This window comes from Xenopus tropicalis, chromosome 1 (genome assembly GCF_000004195.4).
Source record: "Xenopus tropicalis strain Nigerian chromosome 1, UCB_Xtro_10.0, whole genome shotgun sequence".
NCBI lineage: Eukaryota > Metazoa > Chordata > Amphibia > Anura > Pipidae > Xenopus > Xenopus tropicalis.
This window is the reverse complement of record NC_030677.2, coordinates 139,534,315-139,548,427: the sequence shown is the minus strand read 5'-3', so window position 1 is coordinate 139,548,427 and position 14,113 is coordinate 139,534,315. Positions and strand designations below refer to the sequence as shown.

The following is a 14,113-nucleotide window of genomic DNA, read 5'->3' as shown; positions in this document are numbered from 1 at the left end:
ATCAACTGACAATACATAATGCAGCTCTAACTGTAACAAAATAAAGTGTGGGATTATAGGCCCATTCATTGGTTGATGTAAGATAGCATGGTGTGCCTTTGGTTTGTATGTGAGTACAGTGGGCACAGGGGGGGGTGATCCGTAGAACTTAAAATGACAGTTTTTCCAGTGGTACAAAAAAGTAGTTTGTTATGAAAATGATTTATTTGCCGTGTTTGACATATATGCTGCTTTATGCAATATATTTCATGGCCTTCTATATTCAGTGGTTGTTGGTGGTTCTTCCTATTCTGGGGACCTAAATGGTGCTATTGCAGTTTTTTCTTTTTGTTTGTATAGGCAAAAGTTATAAGCTTCTTGCATGGACTGAGATAGAAGAGAAGTGGTAAAAAGTAAGTTTGAAATGTGCACTTGCATAATTGTGTTTGTTACTGGAAATAAACGTATTAATCGTGTGTAAGAGAGCAAGTATAAGTAGCGGTACCTAATACTGTTACCCTTCGTTCTGCAAAGGAACGGGTTAATATGTATAAATTGCTTATAGTCACCATATGTGTGAACCGTTACTGGGTACACTGGGGGCCGGGTGGTGGGAGCTGATAAACTGATAGCACTGTTCAGATTGCACCAGCCCAATTGGGAAATCTGTTGTCTTCCTGAAGAGCACATCAGAGGTGGAGGGGGAGCTGAATCTGTGAGCCACAGGGAGGGGACATACAGTGACACAGAGGGTGACCCCCCCCTCCTTGTACATTTTGAGCTCAGAGTGGCATGATCGACAGGTGTATAATTGTGACCCCCCAGGAACAAGCCACAAGGTGTGATAGACCTCTCCCCTTCGCTGCAGAAGTTTAGCCGAGAAAAAGAGTGTGCAAGTGGGGAAGCATCACTTGAGGAAGGTAATACCCTCTAAATTGTTTTATTCGCTATCTAAGGGCCATTTTTGAAACATGTCTGTTTATAAATACATGGTATATGTCTTTAGGCATAAACGCCATAAACATTTTGTTTATGCCTCAGTAGAGTATGTAATTTTGTTTAAAACGCTGACAAACTAAGCATATTGGCCGCACCTTTGTGCAGAATGTTATTTCCTCTCTTCCACTGCTGGACCACCATGGCCATTATTCATCCTATCTAGCATACCATAAACATTTGAATCTGCCATAGATTCAAAGGTTTGGTTCATTTTATTTAGATACATGATCATATACAGTATGTAAGCTTGTCTTTGATAGCATGGATTTTGTTTTTCACAAAAAAAAAAAAGGAATATATCAAGGCATTATTTCTCTCACCTGTTGAATAAAGCTGATAATTGATCTCTATCAGTTCTGATGTTAACAGTCCAGATTCCACAAATGTAATATTAATTTCTAAACTCTCTAGTCGCAATATAAATCCAAGGTATGAGTTCAGCTATAGCAATAACTGGTGTGTACTGGATTGAAAGGAGCAATGATACTGCCTATCCAACATGACTTCAATGAATAGGGCTTGTACTTTTTGTTTAGTATTCAAATCACAAAAAAATCTATGATTTATATTAGTTATTGAGCTAAACAAGACTAAAAAGAAAATTAAAGCTACTCCATGTTTGGTCCTCGTAATAATTAGAATACTAGTGCACACTTGATCTTCGTGCATAAGGGAAACCTGCTAATCTGTAAAACAGTGATCCCCAACCAGTGGCTCGGGGGCACCATATTCCTCACCAACCCCTTGGATGTTGCTCTCAGTGCCCCCAAACCAGGTAGTTATTTTTGAATTCCTGATTTGGAGGCAAGTTTTGGTTGAAAAAAAACAAGATTTACTACCAAATAAAGCCTCCTGTAAGCTGACAGTGTGCATAGAGGCTGCCTAATAGCCAATCTTAGCCCTTGCTTGGCACCTCCATGAACTTTTATGATGCTTGTGTTGCTCTCCAAGTCTTTTTACATCTGACTCACAAGTAAGAAAGTTTGGGGACCCCTGCTGTAAAAAAAAAATTCACAACAAAGGGGTGAAGGGAAGGGGCTGTGAACCGTTAATCTAATTATCTGTCTTGCAAGGACCAAACATGGAGTAGCTTGAATGAACAAGGGGCTATACCGCCTGTTCAAATATACATGTAATATTGTTGAAAAAAACTGACCAGCTAAGCAAAAAAAGGAGACTTATTTTTTCCTACTCTTCCACTTGTCAAACATAAAATACATACATATAGGACATGTGTATTTACTAACATCAGCTTTGCTTGCTAGGACTGGGTCAAAAACTACGGGATATTTTAGCCTTGTCCAATTTTTGTTCATTTAATTTTTATGTGTGATTCTGATAACCAACAAAATCTGACCTGATGAACCAAACCAAAAACAAAGATACATTGGATATCTTCTTTTCCAGTACTTTTGGTAGTAATTATTGGTTTAGGGATACAAATGACTTTTCCCAAAGAATCAGTGCAACTATCTACAGCATATTAAATATTCTATAGCTCTTAGCAACTGAGAAATTAGGGTTCACAGAGGTGATTTTTGTGGCAAGGACAAACACCATGTGGTCATTCAAGCGGAATTGCACCAGACTATTGTATTCATACCTATAAACCCAACTCACAATGACTGCAGGTACAGAACCCCCTTATCCTGCATCCTGGTCTTTGGAATGCTTCCCAAATCATCATGCCAGAGAACCCCACACCAGCTCCTAATTCTGTCATAACCCAAACCAAAACTGTAATTTTTCTGGATGTGGGTGCAGCTTGTAGGTTCCCTGTCTCTTTCCTCCCATTTTTCTGTTCCAGAGCTAAATGGAGAAGGAGACAGGAGTTTTAATGCTAAAATTCACGCCTGATTGGTCAGCTCCAAATTATGGAAAATAATTTGCTGTATTTGAATCAGCTTTTTTCCATAGTTCTTGCTTTTCCAAAGATAAAACCACATGTTTTCCTGCAGGGAAAAATCTTCTGTTTGCAACATTAATGTTGTCTGTATGATCATTTATCTGCCATCAAATAAACAGCAAAAGTCAAGGAGATATGTACTAGAGAATTAGGCAGATAAATGGAAAATTCAAGTGCTAATAAATTGATAATAAAGGCTAATCATATGAATATGTATAGATAAGGAAACAGTAAACATAGTAAAGGAGCATGATATGTGAAGGTGTAAAGATTTCTGTTTGACTGGGGAAGTCATTTTCCTTTGAACTCTTGACTTCCCTATCAGAAGGTTTTCATCTGCAGAGACAAGATACCTAGGAAATGACAAGGCCAAATGAATTAGTTTTTGCCAACATCCTGAAAATGACCACATTTTCTAAGATATTAAAATTTCTCCGGTATGACTCTGTACCAGTTTTTGTCCTTTATCTATATATATATATATATCCAACATATTACATAGAATTTTACAGAGAATGTTCAATAATTTGTGTTAACTGCCCCAGCCCAAGTGAACCTTACAATCTAATATATTTTTCATATACATAAACTGTGGAATGTGGTTTTTCATATAAAGGTATATTGTATTTTTCATTTAAACACCTCTTTATTTTCCTGTATGTTGCATGGAGAGGGCACAGGTGGGGACCCTATCCAGTCAGCAGTCACATTGTTTTGAGTGGGCTATGTACCATCTTCCCTAAAGCTTAATCAGGGCCCGGGCCAGATAAATTATTTTGTGAAGGCACAAAAATGTTTAATTAGTCCCCTAAGGCTAGTCAGCTAAGGTTTAACAGCATACTTAACAGTTAACCTACATACATGGGCAAATCCAATAATTTGTATAGGTTACTAAAATGTGCAAATCTTTGACCAGTATTGCAACCTGAATTGTAGGCCCACGTGTGCTGTTCTGATCATGCTATGCTGCATCCATTGCCCAATGCCTTTCTCAGCAGAGAGAATTGTCCAGCCTTTCAGGTCTATATGTGACTGAGGCCCAATAAGATAGCAATTGGGGAAGCTGTCAATATGATCCCCTACACCAGTGCTGTCTAACTGGCGGCCCGCGGGCCGTCTGTGTGGCCCCCCACCTGTCTGGCTGCTTTGATGGCTTACCTTTGAGTAAGCATTAAATGGTATCAGTACTGAGATTAGCTGGCCCCCTGCATGGTTCTCACCTCAGATTCAGGCTGTAATCCCTCTGTATTGTTTAAAAATGTAATCCCCTGTGTTTTTCACACCTTTTAATACCTGCATTGTTCACCCCCTGCAGTGTTCACACCTCAGGCTCAGACTGGAATCACTCCCATTGTTCACTTCTTCACACCTCAGACATAGGTACTGTAGGCAGAGTATGGCACATACAGCCAGCATAGGGCAGGTAGAGTGGTACACACAGGCAGAATAGGTCAGGGAGGGTATGGCACACACAGGAAGGGTAGGGCAGGCAGAGTATGGCACACACAGGCAGCATAGGTCAGGGAGGGTATGGCACACACAGGAAGGGTAGGGCAGGCAGAGTATGGCACACACAGTCAGGGTAGGGCAGGCAGAGTATGGCACACACAGGCAGGGTAGGGCAGGCAGAGTATGGCACACATAGGCAGGGTAGGGCAGGCAGAGTATGGCACACACAGGCAGGGTAGGACAGGCAGAGTATGGCACACACAGACAGCATAGGACAGGCAGAGTGCTGCCTGTGTGTGCCATACTCTGCTTGCCCTATGCTGCTTGTGGGAGGTGAACCTGGCAGGGGTTTGTTGTGGGAGTTTGTTAGCAGTTGGAAATAGCCAGTAAATGGTCCCTAAGGTGTGTAATTATGTTCTGGGGGTTGCTCTGCTATCCACAGGGGAGGGGGAGGCATATGGAATTTAAGGGTATATCTTAATATGACATAATTCTTTCACATATGAATGATGGTTGATATGCCCACAGTAAGGACCAAGCATTTGGGATTTTGCTGTGCTACGACCATTGTGATAAAATAGGTGTGGTTTGAAGTGGGTGTGGTTTCAAAAAGGGGAGTGGTCAAAACTGGCTTCCATTAGCGGCCCTCCACCATGTATGCTAGAGAAATTCCGGCCCTCGGCACCGTAGAAGTTGGACAGCACTGCCCTACACTAACCAATAAGCTGCCAACTCAGCAGTCAATTGATCTGTGTATTGCCACCCACTGTTGGGTGGCAGGTTGAGTCTTCATGCATGATATGCCATTCCTAGGAGTCTGACAACCAAATCTAGTACTTTTTAACTAGCTTTAACTTTTCCCCCAAATTTCCTAGTTAGTCCTCACTGTACCAAGTAGATTGCTGTAGCTCTATTCTCACTTTGCTATATACACATTATATAAGTATATACACCTTGAAAAAGGTCCCAAAAGGGACCGAAACATCAGTTATACATGCAATACACTTGAGATTGTTTTGAACTATAAGACCCTTGGTGCTGGCTGTCTTTTATTTTGTATTTTGTATTCCGTGCACAAGTGCGGCTATTTATTAGCATTTTGGAGTGAGGTGCTGTCGTGAGGACTTTTTTTATATATAAGTATATATACATATATACATGTATGGGACGTATTATCCAGAATGCTCCGGACCTGTGATTTTAAGATAAGGGATCTTTCTGTATTTTGGATCACCATACCTTAAACCTGGTGATAGTTTTGCCTTCAATACGCATTAATTATTTCTTAATTGGGATCAAGTCCGAGGTATTGTTTTATTTTTACAGAGAAAAAGGAAATTATTTTTTTAAAATTTGATAAAGGTTAATCATATGAATATGTATAGATAAGGAAACAGTAAACTTAGTAAAGGAGCATGATATGTGAAGGTGTAAAGATTTGCCTATAAGGGAGTCTATGGTAGATGCCCTTTCCATAAATTGGAGCTTTCTGGATAATGGGTTTCTGAATAACTGATCCTATACTTGTACTACTATATATTTACTGTACAAATTTAGCAGTCTTTATTGAGAGATCCAGTGCACAGAACTATGCACCATTAATTTTAATTGGAAAAGGACAATGGTTGTATGCATCAAATTCTTCAGTCTAGCCTCATCATTTTGCTAAGGGCAAGTCAATAAAACATACCTTTGTAACAGTGTTCTTTGACAAAGAATCACAGAATCCTTAGCTTGTGCAGCTGGGCCATCTGTGTGTTTGGCAAACCTGTATAATGTCTGACTGTTTAGACCTGGACCAGAAATGAACCTGAGTGTGACCACATTTTGCTGGCACTTAAAAATGTAAACAATGGCATAAGTGCATTTAATATGAACCAACAACAAACAAAAAACACGCATTTTAGATGCAATCTTCTTCAAATGTATGTGTTTTGCCTTCACTGATAAATTTTATATAGAAATATATATAAATGGGTCTAATAATTGATCAGAAAGTTCCCATAAGCAGAGGACCAACAAAAAAAATACAAAATTTGGACTATCATTGGAATGTGTTCCTCTGTAATACATTGTGTAGACAGTGTAACCAATACAGTACAGGAGTATAACCAAGTGTTGTGCCATGGGGATGTGTACTTTTGAAAATCTGTTAATAATATCTTAACACCCAATGACCAACATACACATATTGACAAAGTAGTAATTGCTCATCCTGAATTCTTCCAGTAGGTAATGTAACTTAATTTTATTTTTTTCAGCTATTTATTCTTGGATTCAATGTGAATCTTGCATTGAGGAAGAAAGCAAATCTAAAGTCGAGTGCTGAGAGAACATCTAAGTGAAGTGCTCAGGAGACGTGTAAGAAAATCTAGAATGTCCCACAGCAGTTATTATGAGTATGAAAAGAGGGGTCAAGTTTCAGGATATACAGCCCGTTTAAGTGGGCCCCAGTCAGAACTCATGGGGGGCAATCTTTGCGACCCTGAGACATCTGTGGATTTGTCATCTTACATTGAGACAGGAGAAGAAATGCTGTCTGATCTGTTTCCTCTCAAACAGGAACGACTTAAAGGCACATATCCTTATATCCCTCCAGAAGGACTGCCCTCTGCTGCCCTGTATGGGTATGCCCCAAGCAATACTTCAGAACGCAGAATGGGGGGGTATGAATCTGGGGGGGTTATTGTAAAGGAAGAGACCCGTGGAACCCACAGGGGTGTGTGTAACACTCTGCAGTATCAGGCAGCACAATGCGCACAGACAGCAATGCACCTGCCCTCTCCTCTGGAGGGAGTACATCCCGCCCTGCGAGTACTCAAGGTAAGAAAGTTAAGCACTCTGTTAATCATCTACCATTTAGTTCAAATTTCAAAGTGCCACCCCCTGGCTCTCTTACTACTTTGTCTCTTTTCAAATGTGATTGTTACCCTTCATCCAGACATTGCTTTAGGCTATTTTGATCCAAAAATAACTTGGATATACTCACAGGAGGCTAATAATAATAAAAGTGTTGTGTATTTTAAGAGCATAAAAGAACAAATGTGGTTAGTTCCAGTTCCTCTTTACATGTGGCAATGTGCATCCATTAAGGCCATTTTTATAGAAAACTACCTCAGCAATTATTATGTTTTATTTTTGGAACTGCAGTTTTTTTTATTTATCACAAAGCAAAGATTTGTTTTCACTCTTCTAATAGAACTGTAAATTGTACATTCTTTTTTTTTTTTTTTTTTTTTAATTATTGCATGTTCTGTTTCTCTAGTTTCTAATTTAAACTCTACTTGTAATAGTCCCACTGACAACCAGCAAGGCTTTGAATCACAGGATTTAACATGAATGGAAGAGAACAAGAGTTAGTAAAGTAAAGTACAAACAAGAATAACAAAAGCCATGCTGTAAAATATATGTATTTCTCATTACTGGTTGTTGCTAACCCAAAAACATAGAGCATTTTACATTTCAGGTAAGAGAGAGGTAAACTAGTAAGGAAAATTGTCTTGTAATATTAAAGTCTAAAAGTCAAAGGACATTTAATGTCTCCCACAGACTATCCACAAAGTAGCAGTATTGTTTTCTTTTCTCTTCTTTTGCATTCAAGGAACTAGATGATGTCCATGAGAATTTGCCCTCCCTACTGACAGAACAAGCATTGTCTTAAGGCTACTGCCAGATAAATGTTACATAAACACATTATGCATTTTCAAATGTAAATCCACTCCGTGTCTGCACCTAGGCTAATACAATACCTGTGAGTGTAGACACAGAAGCCAGCAGATCAGTTGATGCTCGTCCTGCATTTATACATAGGCCAAAAATCACCTCCATGTGGCAGTAGCCTTATGAGCATATACTGTACATATCAGCATTCACTTAAAAGTCCATGCAAATGCAAATTACTATGGCAAGACATACCAGTTCATTGGTGATGGCACTGGCCAATAATTTGCTGAAGTACTACATCATCTATATGCTCTTTCATTATTTTTTAAAAAATAATTCAGAAAAAAAAAAGAAAAACCTGATTTATAGTTAAAAAAAGGTAGGACACAAACATTGCTTATGGGGCTTAGTTGATGCCATATTTTATTGCACACTTAATGCACTGGCACACAGGGTTTTCAAAGTATTTGGCATTCACTTGCATAATCTTGGAGCCAACTGGTTTGGCTTTGCCCATGAACTGTAATGTGCGCTTTTATATCTGATGCAATATAGGTCATTAGAGGGTATGTTTACCTTTACTCAACTGCTTCCCATGCTTTAACTAATGTTGAAATAAAAAAATTGAAATCAGTAAAAGAAACTGCTCCTGTTTAAATACGCCTATTAAGTAAGCACTTATCTCCATTTCATCATTTCATTGTTGTCCTGATGAAAGAGGGGTGATCAGTCTCCCTCCTGTATTAGGGTGAAGACACATGGGGCTCCTTGTAGCAGCTACTTTTTAACTGCTACAAAATGCCAGAAGATACCCTGCCATAGACAATACTGAGAATTGCCTCTGCTAAAACACACATAGAGACTATTATCAGTAAATGATCAGCATTGTCTACTTTAGTAGCCACGACAAGTAACTGCTTCTAGTAGCTCTGTGTGTCTTCACCATTAAGCTTCTGCTGAATTCTGCATCAATTATCCAGTAAGATTCTGGCTTCAAGTGCTGCTGTGCAAGCTCCCATGATACACAAAACAAGGCTACATATACATTCTAGGGCAGTGCTGTCAAACCATCCTCTTTGTGGCCCCCCACCTGTCTGGCTGCTTTGATGGCTTACCTTTGTGTAAACTTTAAATGGTATCAGTACTGAAATTAACTGCCCCCCCCTCATTGTTCACACCTCAGATTCAGGATGTAGGCCCCTGTATTGTTTAAACATGTAATCTCCTGTACTGTTCACAGCCCTATGCTGCCTGTGTGTGCTATACCCTTTCTGCCCTATGCTGCCTGTGTGTGCCATACTCTTTCTGCCCTATGCTGCCTGTGTGTGCCATACTCTGCCTGCCCTATGCTGCCTGTGTGTGCTGTACTCTGCCTGCCCTATGCTGTTTGTGAGAGGTGAGACTGGTAGGGGTTTGTTCTGGGAGTTTGTTAGCAGTTGGATATAGCCATTAAATGGTCCCTAAGGTGTGTAAGTATGAGCTGGGGGTTGCTGTGCTATCCACAGTGGAGGAGGAGCCATATAAACTTAAGGGTTGTGTCTTAATATGACATACTATAATTCTTTCACATATGAATGATGGTTGATATCCCCCCAGTGAGCACCAACCATTTGGGGTTTTGCTGCGCTACCACCAGTAATGTGGGCATGGTCTTAAAAGCTCTTGTAAAAACATGGGTGTGGTTTGAGGTGGGTGTGGTTTACAAAAGGGGAGTGGTCAAAACTGGCTTCCATTAGCTGCCCTCCACTATGTATGCTAGAGAAATTGGACAGCACTGTAAATCTAGGGTATAGAAGCCAATGAATGGACTGAGCTCTGCCTTTTACTCTTTTTCAATTATTTATATAGTATTAATCACATTGGTGGTCAGTACAATTAATGCAATGCAACTGAGTGAGGAAAAAACTGGGCATGCACAGTAGCACTTAAAGCCAGGGCTGCTCTGATTCTTCTTGGATCAGTTAAGCTCTTACTTAATAGAAAAATATTAAGAGATGGGGCATCTAAAAAAAAAAAAAAAAAGTTCTTATTGCCCAAATGTTAATTTGACAGTATGTGAAGCATGGAAAACAGCCAACCAAAAAATAGATGTAATAAGCTTTTTGTTTTTCATGGTTCCTAACTGGGTTAGTACTGAACTGGTGGTATCAGATATTTCTTTACCTGGAGAATTCCACTAGCAGAGCAAATGCCATATATGAGAGGAAAATACCACTCGCTCAAAGGGTAGACAGTAAGGGGCCGTTCACAAAAGTTTGAAAAAACGAGTGATATTTATAGCATGCGTTAAAAATATTATCACTTCTTATATTTTGAGAATTAATGATCGATTCACTAAAAGGACACTTGTCAGAATTAAGTGATGTTATTGACATTATTTATCTGGTGATGACATATTTTTAAGCGTTATTTTAAACCATGCAATATATTTATGTGTTGTTTCGTAGCACACGATTTTAGCGCACACTATTACACACGTAGTAGTTACTTTCTGAAAACTACTGTTCTGAAAATGACCATTTCCCTGAAAACTGGAGGATGCATCACTCTAGGACGCTCACATACTTGAAAACTGCAAACTCCATCTTGTCACCACAGACAATAACCAGCTGCAATTTTGTTTAGTAACGCCTACTCCTGGGAGGCGCTAAGTTTCACTGTAATTATCGCCACATTTTATGCTTTTAACGCTTCAAATATGTTTGTGAATTATGCGTTAGTATTATTTCTATTCGATAATTACCTCAATGCGATGGAAATAACGCTTTGCGATAATCAGGATTTTTGCGCATGCGATATAAGTATTAACGCATGCAAAATGACTTTGATGAATCAGTACTTAATTATCGAACACTTTTTAACGCATAAAACTATGCATAAAGTTTGTCAAATGTCATGTAAATGTCTCATGTAAATTTGTTTTAATCTCCAGGGGTCTATCTCAGGGATGTTATCTGGCCCACCTTTAAAAGATAACGCATTAAAGGGTAAGAAGTGTTTGAGTAAAGACAGTCTGGAATATCGCCTACGCCGGGAGAGAAATAATATCGCTGTGCGCAAGAGCCGAGACAAAGCCAAACGTCGGAACCTGGAGACTCAGCAACGTGCCCTAGAATACATGGCAGAAAATGAGAAACTGCGAAACCGTATCCAGCAGTTGACCCAGGAACTGGATGCTTTGAGGGGTGTCTTTAGACAGATTCCTGAGGCAGCAGCTTTGAGCAAAGGCTCAGGGGGGTGTAGCTGATGGCTCCAAGTGAGAGTGCACTTAGTCCTCAGTGGACCCCAGAATATGTCACTGAAGGCTTGTTCATCTGTTTTAAATAATTTGTGATAGTATAGATATCCTTACAGTGGCTTTGTAGAGCCTTTTTATTTATAGGTTTTACCGTCCGACCCATGACCCGTCATCTGTTGTTCATTTACAACTTCAAGTATCCACTGACAGCACTTTGGGTGCTGGGATTTGTACTTTAACAACCATTGAAGGGTCCCAGATTTGGCAAAACTAAATATAAAATGTTACAGTCCAATTTTCCCTGCTGTTGCCATTTTGCCCATTATACCCACTGTATTTCACTTTTCCCACCTGCAAATACTGCTTCAGGGGCCCAACTTGATGTCACATGTGTTTATCCACAGGCCACGTTTGCAGTTTCGCATTAAACTCCACTGTGTGTACATTTACATGTACCTGGGCCAATGCAATGGTTCTGGGTGCAGGTCTAATGACCTATAGCATCAATGAGCAAGTAGCATTTATTGATCACCTGTCTAAAAGCAAGTATCATATTGGATGCTAAGGGTTACAGCACCTGGGCAAAATTAGCGCTTTTTTTTTTTTACATAGGGGATATTGTATTAACAGCTCAAAATCACTACCTCTCTTGAGATAATAGGGCATATCTACTAAAGGGCAAAAAGTTAAAATTTGGAGTATTGCCCCCAAAAATTAAATTTTACCACAGCATTTCCAATTTATTAAAAAGGAGAATATGACAAGTTTTGGCAATTTTTTATTTGTTTTTTTGTGATGTTTGTGAGAATAAAATATACTGTATGCTTAGGGGTTCCATTAAAGCAATAATGACTAATACACAATGTGTACAGAAATGTCCAAATGCTCAGATGCATTAATATACATAGTTGCATTTCACCTTTTTGTTTAGCTGTGTTCTTTTACTTGGGTTGATAAAGGGCAGCTTTTTGGGGATCATTAATAAATGAATGTGTATCTGTGTATAAATAAAAACTGTATAGCATAGAACATTAAAAAGTGATAATTTTATGTGTGCTTATAACTGTGCCTATACCTGGGCTATTGATTCCCTTTTTGGAGTGCATATGATATATGTCTAGACATATCCACAGAAGATGCAGGAACAGTCACAACAAGAAGTGAAACAGCCATATCTTAGTACAGAGTGCGCAGTTCTCTCAACTCTCCCCATCTCATCTCAATATATCCTCTTGCTTACTGACTACAGTATTTGATCTGCCTCTGGGTTACAAGACCTGGTGCAACTCCATGCCCTGTGCTCTGCTTGGTGTATGGTAATAATTCACTTTATATGTCCCCATTTGCCCTTTGCCATTTTCTACTCTCTCTCTCATTTAAATTTTCTCTCCTCGCTATTTCTCCCCATCCTCTAGTTTTCTGTAAAACTCAAAGGGGATGTTCTTATTACAAAACCTTTTTCACAGCTAATTGTGACCGCAGACTTGCCCCATCATCCTGTGGGAGGGAAAAAAGGGAATGGAGTGGTTAAGGGGACAGGAAGACGGGGGTAAAATAGGCGGGGTGTGCGTGATGAGGAATTACAATATATATTCTTTATAATGTGAAATGCTCTCTCTGTTGAGTTACGCAAGCCTGTAGCTGTGTCTATATTTTCTCTGCAGTTATCTTGTTCATTACAGTTTAATACACTCAACTGCAGTTTCTATAAGAGTATTACATAGTTACATAAGGTTGAAAAAAGACCATCAAGTTCAACCCTTCCAAGTGAACCCAGCACACACAACCTATACTGAACTATCTATACACTAACATACATAATCCATATATACTAACAGCAATACTAACTGTAGATTTTAGTATCACTATAGCCTTGGATACTATCCAATAAACTACCATTTAGTTTATAACTCGCTTTTATATTATTCCTACCAAAGTGCAACCTTTCCACTTGTCAACATTGAACCTCATTTTCCATTTTGCTGCCAGTTTTCCAATTTTATCAAATCGCTCTGTAAAGTGGAAGCATCCTGCATTGAACTTTTTTTGCACAATTTAGTATCGTCAGCAAAAAAAACAGTACTTTGCACTTTTTCAAAAATTGTAATTTAAAAGCATATCTTACCTGAATATGGTTAATATGGGATTATCAAAAGATGAACTGAATTCTGTAAGTCATGACATCAGCCAGAGACCATGTCTGATATCATTCTAGCATTGCGCTAGAAAGGACTCAATAGTCACACAAGTCTATTATGCACCAACTTAAATATAAACTGTGTGTCAACTATAGGGTATAAAAATGAATCTATTGTAACAGCTGCTCCCAACCACTTATCAAATTTACCATGTTATTTACCACCCTTTTCCATTCAGCTACACACCACCTCAACTTTCTTTTGTTTATATTATGAAACATATGCTCAATAAAATTGTTGTTCTTGAAAACAGGATAGCATATTTAGGTTAAAGGTTGGTATATTTAGAGGGTTTATTGTAATTTAGGTATTTTACCATTCCCCAAATGATTGAAGCATAAGCCATTGGGTTTAGATTCTTAAATGCAGAACAGGGTGATACATATTAAATTTGACAACTGTGACATGTTGAAGTGCTAATCACTAATAAATATTTTATGTATGTATATTTTTATCCATATAGTGCTATTTACAATAGACAATACATTAAATGAACTGATAGGCTCAATACAATAATACAATGTAATTCAATACAGTATACAGTTAAATTCAAGATAAGGGGTTAAGAGACAAGAAAAAGGAGGTCCCTACTGTATAGTGCTCACAATCTAAGTAGTATTGTATCTTTCCACACTGGGTGTGGCTGACCAAATAAGTTTATAAAAGCAACTCGCAACATGG

The 14,113-nt window shown here is 38.8% G+C and overlaps 1 protein-coding gene across 1 annotated transcript; it reads left to right on the top strand.

The window, feature by feature from the left end:
- The first annotated feature begins 497 nt into the window (after nt 1-497).
- Nucleotides 498-12,284, top strand: cebpe (CCAAT enhancer binding protein epsilon). The gene is made up of 3 exons (XM_031891101.1): nt 498-899; nt 6,595-7,156; nt 10,929-12,284. Exons 2-3 carry the CDS (start codon nt 6,710-6,712, stop codon nt 11,241-11,243), a joined length of 762 nt encoding a protein of 253 aa, XP_031746961.1. The 5' UTR covers nt 498-899; nt 6,595-6,709; the 3' UTR covers nt 11,244-12,284.
- The last annotated feature ends 1,829 nt before the right edge of the window (nt 12,285-14,113 follow it).

Excerpts from the sequence above, each read along its gene's own strand:
- cebpe (XM_031891101.1), top strand. The coding sequence starts at position 6,710 with ATGTCCCACAGCAGTTATTATGAGTATGAAAAGAGGGGTCAAGTTTCA. Across the intron at positions 7,157-10,928 it reads CCGCCCTGCGAGTACTCAAG|GGGTCTATCTCAGGGATGTT; the intron begins GTAAGAAAGTTA and ends TTTAATCTCCAG.